This window comes from Phocoena phocoena, chromosome 14 (genome assembly GCF_963924675.1).
Source record: "Phocoena phocoena chromosome 14, mPhoPho1.1, whole genome shotgun sequence".
NCBI lineage: Eukaryota > Metazoa > Chordata > Mammalia > Artiodactyla > Phocoenidae > Phocoena > Phocoena phocoena.
In genome coordinates, this window is record NC_089232.1 from 8,237,652 (window position 1) to 8,260,012 (window position 22,361).

At 44.5% G+C, this 22,361-nt stretch overlaps 1 protein-coding gene across 1 annotated transcript in view; it reads right to left on the reverse strand.

Annotated features, from left to right (window-relative positions):
• Positions 1 to 22,361, reverse strand: part of VWA3B (von Willebrand factor A domain containing 3B) — a 205,397-nt gene that overhangs the window by 7,187 nt on the left and 175,849 nt on the right. Inside the window, exons 24-27 of the mRNA XM_065891066.1 lie at positions 12,858 to 12,969; positions 5,794 to 5,918; positions 4,127 to 4,264; positions 1,733 to 1,833 (exon numbers count right to left, since the gene is read on the reverse strand). Coding sequence (XP_065747138.1) covers positions 1,733 to 1,833; positions 4,127 to 4,264; positions 5,794 to 5,918; positions 12,858 to 12,969 — 476 coding nt within the window. The remainder of the gene's footprint in view (positions 1 to 1,732; positions 1,834 to 4,126; positions 4,265 to 5,793; positions 5,919 to 12,857; positions 12,970 to 22,361) is intronic.

The following is a 22,361-nucleotide window of genomic DNA, read 5'->3' on the forward strand; positions in this document are numbered from 1 at the left end:
AATGTTGGAGTTCCCCAGGGGGCCAAGGGCAAGAACAGCATTCCAGGGAGGAGATACTTAGTCTCTGCAAAGGCACAGAGCCTTGAGAAAGCGCAGCATGGGCAAAAACTGCAAGTTTTTTAATGGTTAGTTTACAAATTCAGTATGGTTAGTGTGCAGAGGGGCTTTTGGGAGGTTTGTTGGGGAGTGGCTAGGGGAGAAGTAAGGCCAGCTAGGCAGGCCTGGTTCAGGGCAACAAAAGGCTAAGCTAGGATAAGAAGAGGGATGGCGGGGGCGGGGGGGGGGGTTCGTGGGGGAGGGGCAAGAGCAGATTTACACGTGAGGAAGATTCCCCTGCTCGGCACTTAGGGGAGATGGCGGGACCTCAGGGCAGGAGGAGGCCTCAGGAAATGAGAGCACTTGCGCAGCCGAGCTGAGAAATATTCGCAAACTGTTTACGGCACGTGTGTGTCTCCAACTAAATCCACTTCTTACCTATCACTTTGTCTCTTCACTGAATTCTTTCTGTGATGCGACATAAAGAACCTGAGCTTCCAGGTGTGTGAGACCAGGTGTGTGATCTCAGTTAAAATACAGTGGGTTCAACTCCCAATCTGGATTTTGGCTGGATTCGAGTCCCAGCCCGTGGGTTCAAGTCCCAGTCTGAGTTGTGCGGTTTCAGATCTGGGTGGCGAAGGGAGAGGAGGGTGCTGGGTCACACTGCAGCAGGCAAGGAGGTGTAGTTATTTAGGATCGTGTGTGCACACGTGCATGTGTGTGTGCAAACAGAAGAGGCAATTTCGGGGTTTTGCAGAGGTGAAGGAATAGGTGGAGAGGAGCTAAGGAGAGAGGGGAGGAGAGTCCAGGGGTAAATCACAGAGCAAGGACCTGGGCAGGGGGGGACAGGCCTGCTAGACGGAGCAGCATTGGATGAGGAGGGACTCTGACATCAGGGGGAGAGATCCAGGCTTCCACAAGCCCAGAGGTGAGGCAAGCAGCACAGGAAGAGAATGTCTGGTGGTTTCTGTTTATGAAGCACAAGGTGAGGCCACTGGGAGATTGAAGGTTGGCACCCAAAGACGGCTCAACCCGTGCTCAAAATCCACCTTCACCTCCAAGGTCAGGGCTCTGACTCCAACTGATGCCCCTCGTTGGCCCCATGGACTTGGTCTTGCCTGCTCTTCAGGCCTCAGCTTTTTCTTACTGATTTTGCTTTAATCCACCTTTCCAGCTGTTAGCCATCCTGCTGCCTCAGATGAAAATGTGTTTACCCCACTGTCGCCCCTGGAAACCACCACCCACCCACCCACCCACCCAAATTCACCTGGGCACAGGCAAGCCAGGGCCAGCACCTCTCTCTCACCCCCAACAGGGAGAGGTGATGGGTGATTAGTCCCAAGTGCAACTTAGTCTAACCTGTGCTTTACAGTAAGGCTTCCTCAGAAGACCCTGAATCCTTACAAATAAGAGGAAAACCACTCCTTCAGGGTCACGACAGGATTGGAAGCTTTACTGAAGGGTCAGTAAAATACATAATGTTGAATTTGAGATTAGAACAAGATAGACAAATAACCAGCAGGTAAAAGCTGTGACGTTGAAGGAAGAATCATCATAGACTTGCACTTTGGTAGGAAGTCCTCCACCTCTGCTTTTCTCCCCAGGTATGTAGAGATCGTGGATCTCAACTCAGAAACAGATTAAAAGTGCCAAGATATAAATAAAATTCAGAAAGTAGAAAGTTGGGTCCACTTACACTTTTGAATCCTCCTGAATTGGGGGTGACTTAATATGAGCGCAAGAGAGGGCATATTTGTTTTGGCTGATCTTAATAAGTGCACTCCGAGGGCAAAATTCCTGTAATAATACCAAAAGAGTTCATTCAATTTAAATCAGAAATGTCCACAATTCAGATGTAATTTTAATCTAGCTCAACCCACTGTAATAGCTACCAGCCATTATCCTGCTCCGGTGATACTTAAGAGGGCAGTGGAAATGCAGAGTCTAGCTCGATAAGTTTACACTGAATAAAAGTCATCACTGAGTCCTTCCTGTCATTTCTCCACATCCTGGATCGTTTGTCAAGTACACCATTTGTCAAGGGGTGTGTGTGTGTGTGTGTGTGTGTGTGTGTGTGTGTGTGCACGTGCATCCACTGATGTACACGCACGCACACAAACACACACAGACACACACCTTCATATAACCACCTTCCTTTCTAGCTGAAGTCCAGCCTTGGCCATCGCTTTCCTGGGCTTATAAACTATCACCACCACCCCATGCTGTATGTCCCACTGTCAGCCCCTGGGTCTCCCAGAATTTCTATCAGAACTGTCCTCAGCGTCCACCCCCAAGACCATGCCGTCTAGTCCAGGGCCCCACTGCCAAGGGGGGTAACCTCCAAGGTCCTTCCTGGGCTCTGAGGCTCTTCCTCAGGGTTCCTGGGTCACCAGCTACATCTCTCCCCACACCTGGGACCCACCCACGGGCATCTCGTCAAACGTCCCTTGATCTGCTTTCTCCTCTCTTGCCTGGTAGATGTCCCCAGACCAGGGCCACCTGGCAGAGATGCTTCCCACCCGCTGCCCTTCCAGGCTCCTTCAGTGTCATCCAGACAGCTCCGGGAAAGTCCATTATCTCTCGCGGTGTTTCCTGGGTTGACGAGAAGATGCCCTTTCTCCCTCTTACTCTGTCGGATGGGACACAGTGCTCCTGCGGCCACTGGCTCTGACGGCCTTCACTCATCCATCCTACATTTCATCCCTTCATCCTAAAAGTCATTCACCATGACCCCTTCCCTTATGGACATCCCCCATGCTACAGTCAAGAACCGATTAGAGATTCACTTTGTTATACAGCAGAAACTAACACAACAATGTAAAGCAATTATACTTCAATAAAGATGTTTAAAAAAAAAAAGAACTGATTAGATATTTTTGTTCTGTTTACTAGGCAGTTGGGCATAGACATTTAGAGTGCAGGCCACGGAACCAGACTGCCTGGGTTCAAAGCCTATAACGCCGCTCACCCTGGGTGTGACTTCACCTCTCTGCGTCAGGTTCCTTATCTGAAAATGGGGATAAGAGTACCTACCTCACAGCGTTCTGAGCAGCCAGCTGTTCACTACGTGTGAAGCACCTGGGTTAGTACCTGTGCCACATAGTAAGTGCTGAATAAGTTAGCACGACTCTTTCGTTTGCTGCTTTTCGCTTGCCAATCCATTTTCCAGGCGTATTAAGTGGGCCATCAGAACATGTTATTTCCATTAGAAAACATCGTTCATTCAAGTACCTCATAAAGCAATTGTGAGAACTTGCTCTTCACCAGCAGCGGTACCAGGGATGCAAAGATGGATAGGACCCGGTCCCTGCCTTTAAGGAGTTGGGAGATTGGTGAGGGAGCCGGGGCGGAAGGAAGGCAGGACAGTGTGCAGGGGAACCTGAGGGCCTCAGCAGAGATCAGGCAGCGTCTTCGGGTGACAGAAAGAAGATGGGGAGGGTGGTCCAGGAAGGGTTAAAACGCAGGGGCTTGGGAAAGCCCACTGTGTTCGGGAAGCAGTGAACCTTCCATAGGGCTGGTAGCCAAGCTCACGGGGCAGGCAGGGGGTCAGGTGGGGGTCGGGCTGGGCTTTTCCTTGAGGTTGCCAAGAAGTGTGTGTGTGCGCATGTGTGTGGGGGGGTGAGGGACAGGGGGCACATCAGGTAGGCAAGTGACATCATCAGATTTGTAAACTGATAATGATTTTTTTTCTAAAACTTTTAGGAAAAATACAGAGGGAACAGCAGCAGTAGCAGCAAGGAGAGAGAGAGAGTGGGGCTGTAAGAACCTGGGGAGGCCCTTGACGAAGCCGGATTGGAGCGAGCCTCCCCAGACCCCAAACGTGGAACGAGAGCCCCAAAGACCATCTGACAGAGGAGTTAGGAGGCCACGGCGACCTTAGCAAAGGCGGATTTTGTGTTGTACAGCCGACAGAACTCTAACCACAGCGGGTGGAGTGCAGGGGGAACAGAAACAGCCAGGGAGATCGCCCTTTCGAGACATCTGGCGGTGCCAGGAGAGAGCCAGGCATTGCCTGCAAGAAAGGCAGGGGTAAAAGGAAGCCACTTTCTGCCTAGCGAGAATGTTCTTTTCTAAGTGAAAGTCTACTTACTCTCCGGTTGTTACATTTTAAAACTGTGTAGACTTTATCTTCAGCCGCATCTTGATTTGGAACTGCTATGACAATGGCGGGCACATAGAAGTCAAATCCTCGGGGTATCACAGTTTTGGCAAACACATAATCTCCAACCTGTAGATGAGAACATCTTTCACGGCAAATATTTTGCTTATCCATCTTAGAGACAATATTCATATAAGCTTGTTTTAAAACACCCCAAGATGACTAGCAAGTACTGATGCTAGAATTCAAATACATATTTTTTTTCCTCAGTTGGAAAGAGTCGCTAGGTCCAAAATTCCCTGGGCTCATTGGGCCACAGTTGGAATTTTGTGACCAGTTTGGGGAAGCCGCATTTTAGCAGGGCTTCCCCTGACAAGGGTCTCAGGGACAGTCAGCAAGATGGTGAGGGATCTGGAAACCATATCTTACAAAGACAGGTTGAAGGAAGCTGTAATGTTTCACATGAGGGCCAGGGAGAGAATAGACGGTGCCCTCTTGTGTCTGAAGGGTTATCGGGGACAGAGGAGAGGAGCAGATTTGTTTAATGTGGTTCTAAAGCTCACACCTGGAGTCCATGGGAAAAAGTCCCAAGAGATAACTTCCAGCAGAAAGAAAGTCTCGTGAAGGGTCATACAAAGCTGCGGGGCACCTGTCAGGTGGAGAGGATTCACGGTCAGGGGGAAAGTGCACTGATGTGCCCTCTGAGTCTGCCCAGGGGAGGTGGGAACAGACAACCAATGTGAATCCTACGAGCACTCCTCAGCACTCTTCCTCCTGGCTCACACTATCCAAGAAACAGCAGCAGTGCAGCTTTGGGGGGGTTTCTCTCTCTACACTCTCGGCTTGGTGCGGGGATGAGGATAGCACAGGAGGATGTGCCAGACACGGCACAGCTCTGATGAATTTATAAGCAGAAGAGAACACATCAGCCCGGCTCACCCCTGCAATGCATGTTCAGAGGTAACTGCATTATGGCATCAAGGTCTGGCATCAACTGACTACAACGTCAAGGAAAGGGCTACCTCTGCCTTTGTTATGAAATCTGTTTTAGTATAATCTTCTGCAGTGAAAGCTTCAAGAGCACCAGCAGTTACAGCAACTCCCGGCCACGACCATCCATCGTCTGTAAAGCAACAAGAGCCCGGGGGCAATGCAAGCCGCAACTCCCGGCCACGACCATCCATCGTCTGTAAAGCAACAAGAGCCCGGGGGCAATGCAAGCCGCAACTCCCGGCCACGACCATCCATCGTCTGTAAAGCAACAAGAGCCCGGGGGCAATGCAAGCCGGTCAGTGCAGTCCTGCGCTACTTAACAGGGCGTTAGCAGACCAGGGTCAGGAGCAAAGAAATTGCTAGGCAAGGGTCATAGGAAGAGGAGTCACTGTTATCCAGAGCTCTAGGAACGGTGAAAAGGGGCCCAGGGGGCTTCCCTGGTGGCGCAGTGGTTGGGAGTCCACCTGCCGATGCAGGGGACGTGGGTTTGTGCCCCGGGAGGATCCCACATGCCGCGGAGCGGCTGGGCCCGTGAGCCGTGGCCGCTGAGCCTGCACGTCCGGAGCCTGCGCTCCGCAGCGGGAGAGGCCACAACAGTGAGAGGCCTGCATACGACAAAAAAAAAAAAAAAAAGGGGCCCAGGAACAGATGGCTGGAGCAGGTACCTGGAGCAGTGGGCAGGGCATGGCGCCCCCCACAGGTGTGATGAACGAGATGGGCACGACCTTGGTGTCTCCATACCTGAAGCCCACGAGCGCGTGGGTGGGGCTCACACACTTCTTCACAACCCCTGTAAGGAATCACATTTAAAATAAAACAGAAAGGCAATGCCTATTCCCTTAGGCTCGCCCCATCCCGTTGGTCAAGCTAAGTTACGGCACGTTGCCTACTTACATCACTGTGCCCCTTGGTTTCTCCACCAGATAACGCTGGATACTCTATGACGCCTGCTGGGGTTGAGCAACTCAGAGTGCAGTGCCGCGCTCTGCTGCAGAGCTGAGCCGGGAAGCCAAGAGAAGGCGCGGAAACTTGTTCGGCCAGCATTACCAGCAGCCATCCTGCTGGGGACACTGTTCCTAGAAATACCCTTTCCCTGGACACTTCCTAACATCGGACTCCCTTATTTATTTTCGTCATATTTCCTTCTATAAGACTTGGAGACAGAAAATCGTTGTTAGTATACACACTACTATATATAAAATAGGTAACTAATAAGGACCTACTGTCCAGCACAGGGAACACTACTCAACACTCTGTAATGACCTGTATGGGAATAGAATCTAAAAAAGAGTGGATGTGTAACTGATTCACTTGGCTGTACACCTGAAACTAACACAACATTGTAAATCAACTATACTCCAATAAAAATGTAAAGAAGGAAAATCATTGTTAAATTGTGAAAGTGAAAGGAAATATGAATTTACATCCTCAGCTTTTCATCTAATATTACACACCCCACAGTGTCCCTAAAATGTACAATCAGAAAAGGAAGAAAAAAGGAAGCAAGTTTTCTTGTCTTTTAGTTACGTGCAGAGATTATTGTAACAGGAAAGGAAAATACTGGTGTTAAGGTTCCCATATTTTGTCATTTATCCTAGTTGAAATTTATTATATTTTCCCATTTAAAAGGGATTATAAATACTGGGGGGACGTTTTGACTTCCCCGGCAGTAACAGCTGCACTTGGACCCCCTAGTTTGAGACAGAAATGTGCTTGTCCCCACTGGGCTCCCACAGCGTGAGTGCCCGGCATCCTCGCCCCAGCTCACACACCGGCGTTCGCAAAGTCCTATGTGCTTTCAGGTGGCAAAGAAACAGCTGCTGATTTTCATCTCAAGTCCAGGTGTCTTGTTTTAAATGGCCAAAGAAAGGGAAAACTTATTTTTTTAAAAAACACCACACACACATGAAAACCAGCTTTATATTGTCTGTTTTCTTATTGGAATAAAAGTTCGGTTTGGTTTCTGAAACATTCTTTACACATGGTTCACACATTTTCTACCATAAACTGACTCTACCCTTTTAATTAGGAAAACTAACACTATTTTTTAGAAAGAATTCCTATTATGAAAACGAAGAACCCCTCTGAGTTGAGGAGAATCCTAGCATCCCCAAGCACACAAGCCCATCCCAACCCACCCCGACCCTGGCCCTGCCCCAGGCAGGGGTAAAGGTCTGGGCTGCCAAGATGACCTTGTTGGCCAGTGGGACCCTCCTCAAATTCTTAGCCTTTGGGACTTTGCAGAATCCAGTCTTAAACCTGGGATGCAGTTTTTCAGGTATCTGCCTCAGGTGAGTAGCTGTGTGACTGTATGGCCCGCGGCGTCTAAGCCATGTATCGGCTGCCTTTTACAGAAAAAGGCTGCCAACCCCTGCTCGAGACCGTTAGACCTAGACTTTTGGTATGTTACTACCAGCTTTTTTTTTTTTTTTAATCTCTTCCCTCATCTTTTATTCTGATAACAAGCAAAATAGCTCACTTAGTGTCTTGTATTCTTTTTTTTGAATTTTATTTTATTTTTTTATACAGCACGTTCTTCTTAGTCATCCATTTTATACATATTAGTGTATACATGTCAATCCCAATCTCCCAGTTCATCCCACCACCACCTCCCCCCGCCACTTCCTCCCTTGGTGTCCATACGTTTGCTCTCTACATCTGTGTCTCTATTTCTGCCCCGCAGACAGGTTCATCTGTGCCATTTTTCTAGGTTCCACAAATATGCATTAATATACGATATTTGTTTTTCTCTTTCTGACCTACTTCACTCTGTATGACAGTCTCTAGGTCCATCCACATCTCTACACATGACCCAATTTCGTTCCTTTTTATGGCTGAGTAATATTCCATTGTATACATGTACCACATCTTCCTTATCCATTCATCTGTCAATGGGCATTTAGACTATCAGCTCTTTTATGTTCCAATCTCTGCAGATGTGGACCTTTGTTCGCCTCCAGAAATTAGTGTAGTTTCTTCCAATCTAACTCTAGAACCAGCCTCACGGTGTTGACACCTGGCTGTCCTCCAAGGCGGGAGGACCCAGAGCCGCTGGCCTGTTCGGTCATGGCTCAGCCTCTGCACTTACCCCTTCTCCACCTCATTAAGGAGCTGCTATCATTTCTAGGCCCTGATTCAAGATCAGCTTCTGATTTTTGGCTGCCCTTACACTGCAGTTTCTCTTTGCCCTCAGCCTCAGAGAGGTGAGATGGTGTTTCCTGCTCTGAAACGTCTCCTGAGACCATGTTAGGGGACTGGGCTCTGGAGGTTGGACCAGCAGGCAGAAAGAAGCATCTCTACTCAGTCATCTTCCTGGGTACGAGTGGGCCTCCCCACCTCAGCCAGGGGGCTCTCCTATACCCAGGTGTGGGGGAAAAGGGGACACACCTTAGTTGAGACCCTCAGCCAAAACACTGCCTATGCCCAGAGGTCAGGGGAGTGAAGAAACAGTCTAGGCAGACAGCATGCGTGAGTTCATTTAGTGAAAAAAGCAGGAATGGTTTTCAATCTTTGCTCCAAATAGGAACTTCTCAGGCTGGAGAGTGGATTTTTTTTTTTTTAACCGCTGGCTATAAGAACCTTCCGATATTCACAGCCCGGCTCGACTCCCATTTCCTGAAAAGGGCGTCAGTTCTGCTCCACCAGAAGCGTCCCCTCCACCTGCCCCCCTCCACTGAATGCCAGCCTACACATCTAGTCATCACATTCTCTTCTTCTTTAGTCTCAGAGGTTTCCTTTATAGCGCACTGTGCTGGTTTTTGCCTTTTCAAATTGCTCTTAAAGTTTTAAAGCTGTTGTTAAAGTTTTTAAACTGCAAGCAGCTCCCTCTACCCCCAGGTGAGGACCCCAGGTGAGTTGTTTATATCTCCCAAGAGGAGATAATAGAAATACTCTACAGGTAATGAACACTTTCCAATTTCAAGATGCTGTACATTATCATATTTAATCTACACCATGATCTTATGGGGGGTTTAACTGTTTTAAATCTCATTTGGCAAGATAAGGAAACAGGCTCAGAGAACTTCAGTGATTCCAGTCACATGGCTGGTAGAGGCAAGAAGCAGACTTCGAATAAATAAAAACTTAGGATTGTCTGATCCTAAATCATGACCCCTGAGAAAGTATTCAGTCCTCCCCCGCCCCAACCTTTTTCTTCCGTTATAACCTGTTCCAACGACATAGTGCAGAAATCTTGCAACCCAGACTTTTCATCACTGAATTTCCTGAGATAGAATCCTGCTTCTTGCTGAACAATGGGAAGGATGACCCAATTCCTACAAATAATGATTTAAAATAAGGTTCTGAAGTGTGTCTGCCTCCCTGCCTTTCGGCATCCTAATAAGCCAGGCTACCAGCTTGTCCCTTCTGTTCTGCACAACACAACCTTTCCTCAACTAGTGAATCCACACTGACCCCTGCATAGAGTTAGCCATACGGAAATCCCTGCCCTGATTCCCAAGGATGGCGGCAACAACTAGGTCAGCTCTGCTCCACTGTAGACCTGGGCTTGAGCAATGGATGCTCTGATCCCATTGCTCCAAAGCCACCTTCTGCTCAGATACATTTTAAAGCTATTTTTCATTAAAAACATTTAGGAGGTTTTGAACAAAAGTTATCAGAAAAGGAGTCATCAGTGAATATCATGCCACAAAACTCTATTTGGCCTTCTTTTTTGTAAGGGGTGAAAACAGTACCCTGCAGTGACCAGGTGATCTAAATGAACAGCACTAATGAGGGCACGTGGACATCATGTACCTTTGGATAGGCTGCCCTGAGAGGGACGTGGCATCAATGATATCACATAACATTTTGGCTCGAAACACTTAACCTGAATCTAATTTAACCCAAATTGAGGGACATTCCATAACATAATTGGTCTTACTGTTAAGTAATGTCAGTATCATAAAAGATGATGGAAAAGGCTAGAGAATGATTCTAGATTAAAGAAGACTAAAGAGAAATAACTAAATGCAATAACAATTCTGAATTGGGACCTATACTAGAGGGAAAAAAATGCTATAAGGGCTATTCTTGGGACAATTAACCCAATTGAAATATATAGATAAAACTATATAATATTAACTTTCCTGAATTTTATAACTTGACTGTGGTAATATTAATACCCTTGTTCTTGAGAAATACATGTATCAAGGGGCAAAGGGGCATGACGTTACCTAATCTCAAATAGTTCAGGAAAAAATAATGTGTGTGTTATGGTAGAGGGAAGGAGACAGAGAGAGAGAGAACGGAAAAATAAAATAATAGATTGGTAAAATAAATGTGACAAAATGTTAAAAATTGGTAAATCTGGATAAAAGTATACAGGAGTTCTCTATTATTCTTGCAAATTTTCTGGAAGTTTAAAATTATTTTTTTTTTAAAAAATAACTCTATGAGGGTAAAATAGAGTTGAAGTTCCCAGTTAAAGATACATTGACTTTGTGGGGGGGAGGGGAGTGTAAAGGGGGGCTGTGGGGAGGGAAACAGAAACTAAGTCCATCCTTAACCGATGCGTCATCATTTAATTCAGCTGAGTCAATATTTACTAACTAGCCACTAATCAAAATAACTGATTATATGACTAAATTCAAGTGTTTATTATGTTATTATTATTTTTTTTTTTTTCTGGTCGCACTACGCGGCTTGCAGGATCTTAGTTCCCTGACCAGGGATTGACTGAACCCGGGCCCTGGCAGTGAACGTGCCGAGACCTAACCACTTACCACCTGACTGCCAGGGGATTCCCATAAAATATTTATTACCTTTCAAGTGACTTATCTGAGCCACAGATTAAAAATTCCCAAATGGCCAAATCTCATGGAGCTATTAGGACTGTGTGCTCTCTGCTTCTAGCTGCATATTTAAAAACAACCAGGGCAATAATCATTGCTGGCATGGCCTTAGGTATTGCATGTGGCTACGTGTTACCTGTTTCCTCTACTCCCCCAGATCAGCAGCGGTAGGTCTTCTGCATTTCCTTATTACGCAGGGATGGTTGGGGGAAAAGTTTGAGCAGTATTATTTTTTTCTGGGACCCTGGCCGGCAAACTGATCTCAAGCCCTAGTCCAGCCATTTGGAATCCTGTCATTTTCAGCATTTTCATTCAACTGCTAAATTAGCCTTGGGTCCTGCTCCGTGACTCAGATTCAGAAAACCAAGCAGGGGTGGCCTCCTATGATCACCTCTCAGCAAATCTAAGCCCCAGAGAAATAGGAGGTTCTCAGGCCCTGTTCTTGCAAAGAAGAGTTTCATGCCTCAGCCTAGGAGCTCATCTCAAATGCCTGGATCCATTTTTCTCTCAACCAGTCAACTTCAAAGCACATTTACCAAATTTCAAATAAAATGTCCTAGTTATAAGTTCTACACATATGCCTGCTGGAAACCCAAACTCCAGATGAAGTATTTTTCTCACTTAAAAAGCAGATTAAGTTTAATAAAGAACTACTTAACTGGTGATTGACAGATAATGCCTACGTTAAGATCAGCTATATTTTGAGGTACAGTCTTTCTGCTTGACAGCTCTTCCTCAGGGTTCTTTCTCTAAGCTCTCTTTCCCAATAGGCCTTTACCATGATTTCAATGACTACTTTTGTGCTGACGTGGCAAAAATCTCTATCTCCCGACAGATTTCCTCCTCCAGACTCTGGACCCATTATCTCCAATTGCTTCTCTGACAACTTTAGCGTCTTGTGGTGTACCTACAATTCATCACGTCCCAGACACACCTCGTTATCTTCCTGTCCATACCGCCATCTCCTACAGGTACCATCCTTTACCTTATGACCCACGCCAGGGACCCGAGTGACATCCTAATCCACTCCGTATATACTCTTCACACAGCGCTGGGAGGGATCTTCTTAAACCTTCAAGTGTGATTGTGTTTCTTCCTGCTTTAAGTGTGACTCCCCAATAAAGTTCAAACGTCTTAACATAACCCCTTATGAACAGCCACACACATACCTCTCCCAAGAGCTTTCTTACTTTCTACTCTTCCTTTGCATTCTAGGTTCCAGCCATAATCTATTTTATTTCTCCAGGCATAAAATGTTTTTCTTCACCTCTAGATCTTCACACATATCATTTTCATTATTCATGAAGCTCTTGCTTAACTTCACCTGGCTGATTCCTTCAGGATCACATGCCCCAGAAAGTCTTGGGCAAACCTTTCGGGTCCAGTCACACTGGCCTCTTCCTTCAAGGACAAGGGTGTCACGGGCACTCCATCCTCAGGACTTCGTACTGCTGTTCCCTGTGTTTAGAACTCTCCCTGAGATAATCTCATGGCTCCTTTTTAAAGTCCTTAGTAATATGTTGCCTTCCCTGGAAGCTCTTCCTTGACCACCATATCTAGAATCGCGAGCTTCACCTTTGACACGCTCAACCCTCTTCGTGGCTTCATTTCCCTTCACAGCCCTGTGTCTGACACACTACGTGTTTTACTTACTTGGTTGCTCACTACGCTAGACCAGCACCTTAGGGATATTACCTACGTGGAACATAGTAGGTATGTAGGAAAACTTTACTAAACAAAAGAAAGATTAAAGTAAGTTTTTCTGGCTGTTACTTCCCCATAAATACGGGGAGAAACTTCATCATTTCATTTTAGAAGTGGAATACCTCAGCATAGCTCATGAAGTGTCAGTGTGCTAGGGAAAGCATAGTTTGAGAATTTCTGGTTCCCAATATCATATTATGTAACAAAGGAATCTTACAAAATAAAATACCTACCTGGAAAATAAAAGCCATTTTCATCACATCTTGCAATAACCTTCTGGCCTTTGAGTGGATCCAATTTTTTGGATTTGTTTTTCTTTGTTGGAGTTCCTTGAATTTTCTGTTGCTAAAAAAAAAAATAAAACATTAATAGTTGATAGAAAAAGTAAGTGCAGACAGTGAAAGTCACAGATACAGGATAGCTTGCGATTCTTTACTTAGAATCACACTGTTGAGGAATTACAGGACATGCATATACTGTATACTCACTCTGGAGTACTTTCTGTTCTATGCTGTCGGGAACAGGCTTTTAAAACTGAACTGATATGGAAAACACTGCACATAGAAAATGAGGCAGAATTTACAGTCTAAATCTAATCAAGCTTTGTTAAAACAAAACAAAACAAGGCAGCCTTTTCCGGAGAATTTAAACAGGATCCGGAGTTTTAAACTATGATATTCAATATATGCATACACGATCCAAAATGCAACACACAAAAGAAGCAAAAGCAAACATGACCAATTCTCAAGGTAAAAGGAAATCAACAGATCACAGTATTTAGACGGCTCAAGTGTTGGAATAATCAGATTAAGATGCAAATCAGCAGTTATAACCATAGTACATGAGGTAAAGGTAAATACTCTAGAAATGAACAGTAAGGTAGTTGTTTTCAGCTGAGAAAAAGGAACTATTAAAAAAAAAAAACAAATGGAAATTTTAGAAGTAAAAAAAAACCCCAACAATATCTGGAAGGGCTAAATAGCAGAATTGATACGATGGAGGAAAGAGACCTGAAGACAAATGAACAGAAATCATCCAATCTGAAGAACAGAGAAAAAAAGATATTTAAAAATGAGCAAGGGCCTTCATGTTCCAGATAACCCCTTCAAAGCCCAGCTCAGTTATAATCTCTCTGGGAAGACTTCACCCCCAGGCAATTTCAGAAAAAACAAAGGAAAGTACTGCTCTGTTATTTCCAAATGCTACCCCATGAATCAAGGCTTGGAGTGAATGTGACTGTTGTGTCTACTACAGGAAGAAACTGGCAGCTTCATTTTTGATCTGTAAAGTCCAATTCTATCTAAAGTCCTATTTTCTATGCTTGATGACTGCTCATTAGTAGAGAGACCCAATCTCCACTGCTCCTCCAAAAAACCCCCAAAAGCCTCCATTCCATCATCCAGAAAAGTCATTATTTTTGATTTCCAATCAATGTGAGGACCAACGATCTTGTAAAATAAATTTAAAATGAATTACTAGAAAACAAAATAAAAAACAGAAATATAGTGTTTGGGTTTCTAGGTAAAATCTATTTAAGAATTCTGAAAAGCAATTGGTAGCAAATGGGTTGGAAAAGAAGACAAGAATTCAAAGTACCACCAAATTGGTAGGGTGTTTACCATTGTTTTCCTCTGGTATTCCCTGGCCTGACCTCAAGACAGCCCAAAACACAGAAGTGGGCTCCAGAGTACAGACAGAGAGCGCTCTTAAAAGAAGCCCTCTAGTTCTGGCTTAAGGAATGGGAAAAGGAACTCCTAACCCTTGGAGAGAATACAGAAATCCTTCTCCCCTTTCTCCCTCCATACTCAGACCTCAGTCCCTAAGCAATTCTGTGCAGTGGCAGCAGTGTTGGCAATACGAGCCTGGAGGAGCCAAAACTCTGCAGGAGTGGAATCTTCTTGCTCCAACAGGGTGGGTGAACCCCCACTGTTCTCTCTCTCTATGTATCTAGCCTCTGTTTGGTCCCAAAGGCAAGCACAATATATGGAAGCACGCGACTGAGTTAGGGCCATAAAACCCTGGATTTCTGGCTGAAGGATTAGAAAGAGGAACCCTAGGAAACCAGAAATTACTAGGAAGGTCACTTATATTAGAAAAGGGAAGGCCAAGTATTACCCCAATACCAAAACAGGCAAAGACATCACCAGAAAAAGAACACTACAGTCCTATATTCCTCGTGAATACAGATGCAAAAATCTCTTAAGAAAATATCAGCAAAAAACCCAGCAACATATGAGAAGAATTATATACAATGACCAAGTAGGAGTCATCCAAGGAATGCAAAGCTAATTTAACATCCATAATTATGCATCCACAATTAATGAAATACTCCAAATTAATATAGTAAAGAATAAAACCATATTATTATCTTAATGCATGAAGAAGGAGCATCTGACAAAATCCAACAGCCTTTCATGATAAAGATGCTCAACAAACCAGGAATAGAAGGAGACTTCCTCAACTTGATGAAAAGCATCTGTAAAAAGCCTACAGCAAGCATGACACTTAATGGCGAAATATGGGATGATTTCCCCTTAAGATCAGAAACAAGGCCAGATACTCTTGCAACTTCTACTTAACATTGTACTTGATGGTCTAGCCAGTGCAATCAGGCAAGAAAAAAATAAAGGCATCCAGATTGGAAAGGAACGGGTAGAGTTGTCTTTCTTCATAAATGATATAACCCTATATGTGGAAAACCCTGAGGAAAGCACACAAACACGACCAGAGTTAAAAAGTTTTGCAAGATGTCATGATGCAAGTTAAATATACAAAAAAGAAAAAATTGTATTTCCATGTATTAATAATGAACAGTCTGAAAATAAAATTAAGAATTCCATTTATAGAATCAAGAAGAACAGACTAAGGAATAAATTTATCAAAAATATATGAAAAGCTCATACACTGAAAACTACAAAACACTGCTGAGAGAAATGAAAGATCTAAGAAGTTGAATATCATGTTCATGGACGAGAAAACTTGATATTGTTAAAATAGTCATTTTTACCAAACTGATCTATAGATTCTACATAAATCAAACAAAATCCCAGGAATTTTTTTTTTTTGGCCAAAATTGAGATGCTGATCTTAAAATTTACACATAAATGTAAATGTCCCAGAAGAGCCAAAATCATTTTGAAAAAGAACAGATCTGGCGGACTTACTCTTCTTAATTTCAAAACTTACTGTAAACCTTCAGTAATCAAGAAAGTGTGGTCCTGAATTAAGGATAGTCGTATGATCAGTGGAACAGTATTCAGAGTCCAGAAACAAATCCTTACATTTATGGTCAATTGATTTTTGACACTTTGGAAAAGCTTTTGGCAGTTTCTTTAAAAATTAAACATAAACTTACTGTATGCCCTGGAAATACCACTATTAGACATCTAGCCAAGAGAAAGAGAAATTTTTATAACACAAACACTTGCATGTGAGTGTTCATATCAGCATTATTCACAGTAATGGAAAGATGGAAATAATCCAAACGTCAGTGGACTGGGGAAATGGGCAAACAAAATGTGGTATATCAATGCAATGGAATGTTATGCAGCCATTTATATACGAAACTTACAGAAAACACAAATTTATAGAGACAGAAATTGATTAGTGGTTACCTGGGGCTTGAGGTGTAAATGGAGACTGACTCCAAATAGGCATGAGGGATCTTTTCTGGGTGATGGAAATGTCCTGAAACTGGATTGTAGTGGTGGTTGAAGCTCTGTCAGTTTTGCTAAAAATCACTGAATTGAAATAGGTGAATTTTATGGTGTGAAAATTATATTTGTATACATCTGCCTTTTTAAAAAAGGTTAAAATAGGCAGCCATCTACTTCTTGTTTCCTCTGTGTAACTGCTCAAGGTATTTTGCAGATAGTGGGCTGAAGAAGCAAATGAACATAGAAGTTTCTGAACCTACTCTTAAATCAAAAAATAAACAAAATAGGCCTTTTTCTTCAAATTGCTATATTGTAGGAAATGGGGGTTTTCCCACCCAGATTTTTTTCATTTTTTTCCTTTCTTGACCCTTAACTTATTAATTTTTGGATTTCTCCAAGAAATTAGTCCTCCAACCCAATCAAAGCACCCAGTGACATCATTCACCAACTTCTCATCTTTGCAGACCATCAAGTGACCCTCTTCTCCATGACACAAAGCCAATACAAATTGTTTTCACATGCACTTTGATGCCATCTTTTTTGCACTGCTATAGCTATATCATCAATAAAGTATTCGATGCATATTTTATGAGTTCATCTGCTGGTCTTCACTTAAGCAAGTCTCTAATTTATGAGGCAATTGACAATAAAAATTTAAATAACTTCAGGTGGTGTGAACACCACTTACTCTTGGGTCATGATTCGTGTTCAGTATGGTTTGGGCTCCTGAAACCTGCAGCTCATTTCCCTGGTGCCCTGATATAACTGAGCATTTTGCAGCCATCTATCATTTGTATCTGTTTGGTGATACTTTTCAGGTTCACTAAAAGAAGTGGGAGTATGCTTTATTTCCTGGGAGCTGAAAAGTTAGAGCTAGGTCCTCAGGGAAGAAATAATGAACTAAGGGCTTAAAGTCTCTTGCAGGATGGTGGGATATGATCAAGTCTTCAGACCTGTGTTGCTTGTAGCCTATGTGGTCACAGACAAAAATGTAAGATGAATACCACGCTTTTGTTTATGATGTTCCCATCTAGTTGAATTTTGCTGGGGACCCTCTATTCTCATGGAATTTCTATTTTTACCGATGTACTCAATACGTCAAAGAGGATGGCCCAACATCATTGGTAGCTGGTGAATGTCATCTGCCTGTTCCTGGGCTTCACCCAGAGAAGAAACCTAAGCACTCCTTCCCGTGGGCAATCAGAATGACCTCCTGCCCATCTGAAATGGCCTCAAAGGGAGGAGACTGGACCAGGGGACAGGAGAAATGGGACTGAGTGCTGTCCAGGTGGCTGTGTGACTTTGGGCAGTCTGTTAACATTTCTGGGCTTCAGTTTCTACATGTGCAAAATAAGGGGATAAAATAAATGATCTCTAACATCCTCTCATATCTGTCCAGGAGAGTCTAGGCCTTACTAGCCTTTCTGCAGTGCTGGGGAAACTGTCAGGCTATGTGTGTACACGGACAGGAACACAAGCAGGATACCCTTGCTTGTAGTTTTTACAATATAAGGGAAATGTAATGGCCAAAACTGTGACATGAATAGCAGTGTTTTCCATCATAATACTCCAAAGAGATGCCCACACCACAGTTTCCTACAGTCAGTTCCTTGACGGAAGATTCCATGTACAGTATATTCTCATTGATAGAATTTAGAATCTTGAGAATTTGGAATAAGCCAAATTAAACCAGCTGTTGCATAAATACCTCACCTGTACATAAAGTGAACCTCCAAAGCCACCTTACTTCACACCATCAGTGTTCATATCAAAGACCAATCAGCCAGGGAGGTGCTGTTGGTCCCTGAGGCATCAGACAGTCTTATCACCTCCAGACCTGTAACAACCTGTTATTACAAAAGATGTCCACATCGATTCCAGAAAGCGATTTTTCCCCTTTAGATTTCATCAACAGACCAGACATTTATTAGAACCTATGCCTAGATACACTTAAAACTCCTTTTCAAAATTCTAAATGAGTATAATCACATAATTTATTTAAATAGCCCCTTTTAATCTCTGGATTCCAAATACTGGTTCTCTCAATATACTAGCCAGAAGCTAACCAATGTGACTGCTTTCTACAGTTTCACATGTACAAATCTGAAGTCAGTTGCCAGAGATCATCAGGGACCTCTTTTTTTTTTTTTTTTTTCCATAGTTGTCATTCACTTACCAATTCATCTGATATAGGAAAACCACTCACTCTGTGAGGACCTTCCCTGCAAGGGCAGCAGCCACAAACAGAAGCGATACAGACGGTTGCCGGTGTTCATTTTTAACACACTGAAAATGCCACCTAAGGAACTGCAGTTTTAAATCGCTGAAAAGTATCACCTCCCATTCGAGTCATTCACACATCTGTGAGTTTACCTGAAAGAATCATTACAGCTACTAAAGGGCTTTGCATACTCACATTCACTCTGCTCTTGTTTCCAACAGTTACTACTATTGGCAAGAACTCATTTCTGGCTGTTTCCACAGCACGCAGCTTTATGGAAGGAACTGTTCACTGTACACTCAGTCATTCTTCCGTATCCCTGCAGAGGCAGCTCAGCTACACCACAGATAGAGCAGAGAAGCCGTGGCGAAACAAACCAACAGGGCCAGCATTAATACAATGGCTCATTCACAGAAATAGAGCATTGGTCTCCCAGGGTGGAAGGACATCGATCAGGGCAGCTAGACACACCACCCCTTCAGCCACAAAGTTGACAGCACCTTTCCAGAAAGATGATATCCCGCTGTTTTTGAGTCTTGCCAAAGACTTTAGAGACCCCTTACAGCCCATACTAGAGGACATTAGCTTCCCTGTTCCTTTTCTGCCATCAGTCACCTATGCATGTGCACAAGACAAGCGTGCTACTGGGCTTTAAAATGAAATCTATGGGGACTTCCCTGGCAGTCCAGTGGTTAAGACTCTGCACTTCCAATGCCAGGGGTGCGGGTTCGATCCCTGGTCCAGGAGCTAAGATCGCACATGCTGCACGGTGCGGCCAAAAATAAAATAAAATAAAAAACAAAATAAAATAAAATAACATTCTTTACAAAAATAAATTAAAAAAAAGAAATCTATGGAGGACAAGGGGATGGAGAATGAGAGAACAAGAAATGCTAGCACTAAATAAATAAGCCGACCCATCTCTAGGTTCAAGTGCCTGGGAGTAACTGCGTGCCAGTTTCAGTGAGGAAGTCAGATAGGCAATGATGCTGGCAGTTAGGGATGCTGTCCACTGGATAATTTGATTTTGCCTTGTCTCCAAAATTCAGAGAATCCAATTCACTTCTTTGCCAGATCCAATTATCAGGTGGTGCAGATCAGGATCCAACATGGTCTACCCTCCTTTCATTTCATTACTTAGTTTCAAGGTCATGCTCTCAGGTTTGCATTGGTGGAGTAAAGTTACTAAATGTTTGATGCTTTAGAATTTTCCGTTTAACAAACAACATGTTTTCACATCAGGTACAGAATGCACTTCCATGATGTAACTAGAACTGCTCTTCGGCTCAAAATCTTGTTGTAAAACCACTATATTTTTTCCTGCCCCAAATCACTGAACTCTGCTGGACCCAATCCCCAAACTGTACTAGCGGCAGTTCCAATGGCTTGTCTGTCCATGTTTTGTCCTTAAAGCCAAGTAAAGTCTGTGACTGTGCTAAACAAGATAATACACGTAGTGTCAGGCGTGTTCTGACCTTTCCTCTCGCTAGGATACCTAATTATAAGACCAGAATACTTGCAAACTGTCTCTGAATAATTCAATTCTTTTTAAAACCTTGGTAAGGAGGACAAGGCCAGCCTGGAGCATTTTCTGACATTCACTATCTCTCCCTTCACTTAGATTTAGAGGGGTTTCTCCACCACGAGAGTATCCAGGGTCTGCATCCCTTTTGGAAATGGGTTCTGGAGAGAAAATGAGAAAAAGACCTTACAGGAAAACATAAATCAGGGATGGCAAACTCCTGCCCAGCCCCTCTAGGCAGCGGAGTGACCGACCCATGGTAAAGAATTGAAAGGACTTGGAGCGCTTTCCTTCCTAGGCTATTTGCCTTTTAACAGGAGTCAAACCATAAGGCTAAAGAAGTGAAGCTCTAGGTGGAATTTCCTGCCTCAGCCCCTCCGGTCTGAAGAGGAAGCTAAGACTCCTTGCAAGACCTCTCACAAGCATAGCAGGTCAGCGCTGGGCTCCCGGGGACCCTGAGGACACCGTGCGTGAGCCCAAGGCTTAATTAAGGCGGAAGCTGCGGCCAGGAGGACGTGCAGAGAGAATTATCGTCCCCTTTCAGAAGCCTCAGGCGCTTAGCTGCGCTTTAAAATCCAAAGCGGCACAGGGACGTGCTTTTTCAGAGCTGTTTCCCCTCCACCTCAGGGAACATCATAACTTTAGGAAACACAGCGTGAGCAACACGTGTCCCCAGAACTTCTGTGCGGGTTTCCACTTCCCCTCTCCGGGGGCTGCTTCCTGAGCAGATCAGGACTGGTGTGCTGCTTGGCCTTCCCCTCTTCCCGATGTGGTTCCTGTGCTGTGTGAGGGGTTGCCTAGGAAGCACAGGAAACAATTACAGGATGATGCCCTGAACTACCAGACAGGCCCCAGACCGGTCCCCAGCACTGAGCAAGGGAGAAGACTTAACCACCCTGACAGTAAAATCTCCAGTCAAATCTCAGTCAATAGCAACTCAAAGGGCTTTTGTGGGAGGCTGAACTTATTTTGGGTGGTTTTTTTTTTTTTTTTTTGGTAGTAGCAAAGGAACCTAATAAATATGCATTAGATGCTGAATCGAACGATTTCCCTAGCTTGAAGAGCACACTTGTAACATCTTCTCAGGGAACACTCCCTTGTTGCTCTTTTAGGGAAGAATCAAAGAGAGAAAAACTTGAAATGTTTTAAGTATTTAAACCTGAAAATTAACAGCGCTGTGGCCTGCAATTCGGATGTTGCTGACACGGTTATCTACAGGCAGCTACTCCAGAGATGCACCACAGCCATACACTGGAGCCACTCCTGTGTCATTGCCTGGAGCGTGGACCACCTCCAGCTGCCTGCTGTGGCTGTATACAGATACCTCACACGAGGTGACGGCATAAAAAGAAATGCTGAGCCTTTAAGAAAACTTTTCAAGAGATTTCTGTGCTGGTTACTCTGGGCCATCTACCTGCCCCCCAGGTCCATTCCCTGCACTGCTCCATGCCCCAGGAGGCTGACCCCCAAGGACAACATGACCCAATTTCTCTTGTTGGCTGACTTTCCAATAGGCTGAGCCAATGGGAGGCAAGAGGTCGGAGGGCAGCAGAGGGAGGAAGACAGGGGTATTGGCTCTGGGCTCCCTCCGTGCCCTTTGTCTCTCTAGGAATACCCCCTACTCTGGCTAGTGGCCTTCGCTCTTACAGGCTCCAGTAGCACTATTTCCCTCCACCCTTCAAGTCTGGGGGTGGTGACAACTTCCTGCTATTGCCAGTGCTGGGGTGAAATCCCCTTTTGGCTGCCTTAGACCTGCCTCCGCCTCTGCAAATAGTCCCTTCATTAATGTTTCTTCACTTGAAGTGACTGAATGGGATTCTGTTCCCTGCCTGGACCCTCCTGATAAGCCCTCCACAGTTGGTTCTCCTCCTTCAGACTGGGAGGTCAATGACCATCCCCAAACCTGTTTAGGGTAGAATTTATGCCAATGAAAAAAGATGAGCCTTGTGGCAAAAGAGTGCTAGGGTCCACCCAGCTGAAATCTCCAGCCAGGATGGCTGTCTTCAGCTTTAGAATGAAGAGACAATCTGGCAGTGATTTTTGTCCCTGGAGCTGATACCCTCCTTCCCACTCCTAAACATCAGGATACGAGACAGAAACCTTTCTGGATACTATTTAGAGTTGGTGGGAGTTTTTCTTCCCTTCTGTGAATTTCCTGCAGTGGCTGGTCTTCCTGAGTAGGATCCTCTCCTTAAATCCCCAGCTAACCCGGGCATGATCACGACACGGCAGCATCTTCTCTTTGGCATCCTCGCCCATCCCATCCAGGCACCTCACTCTCTCTGGGATTTCAGTCCCACCCTGGCCACATGTCCTACCATTATCTCTCAGGAACCCA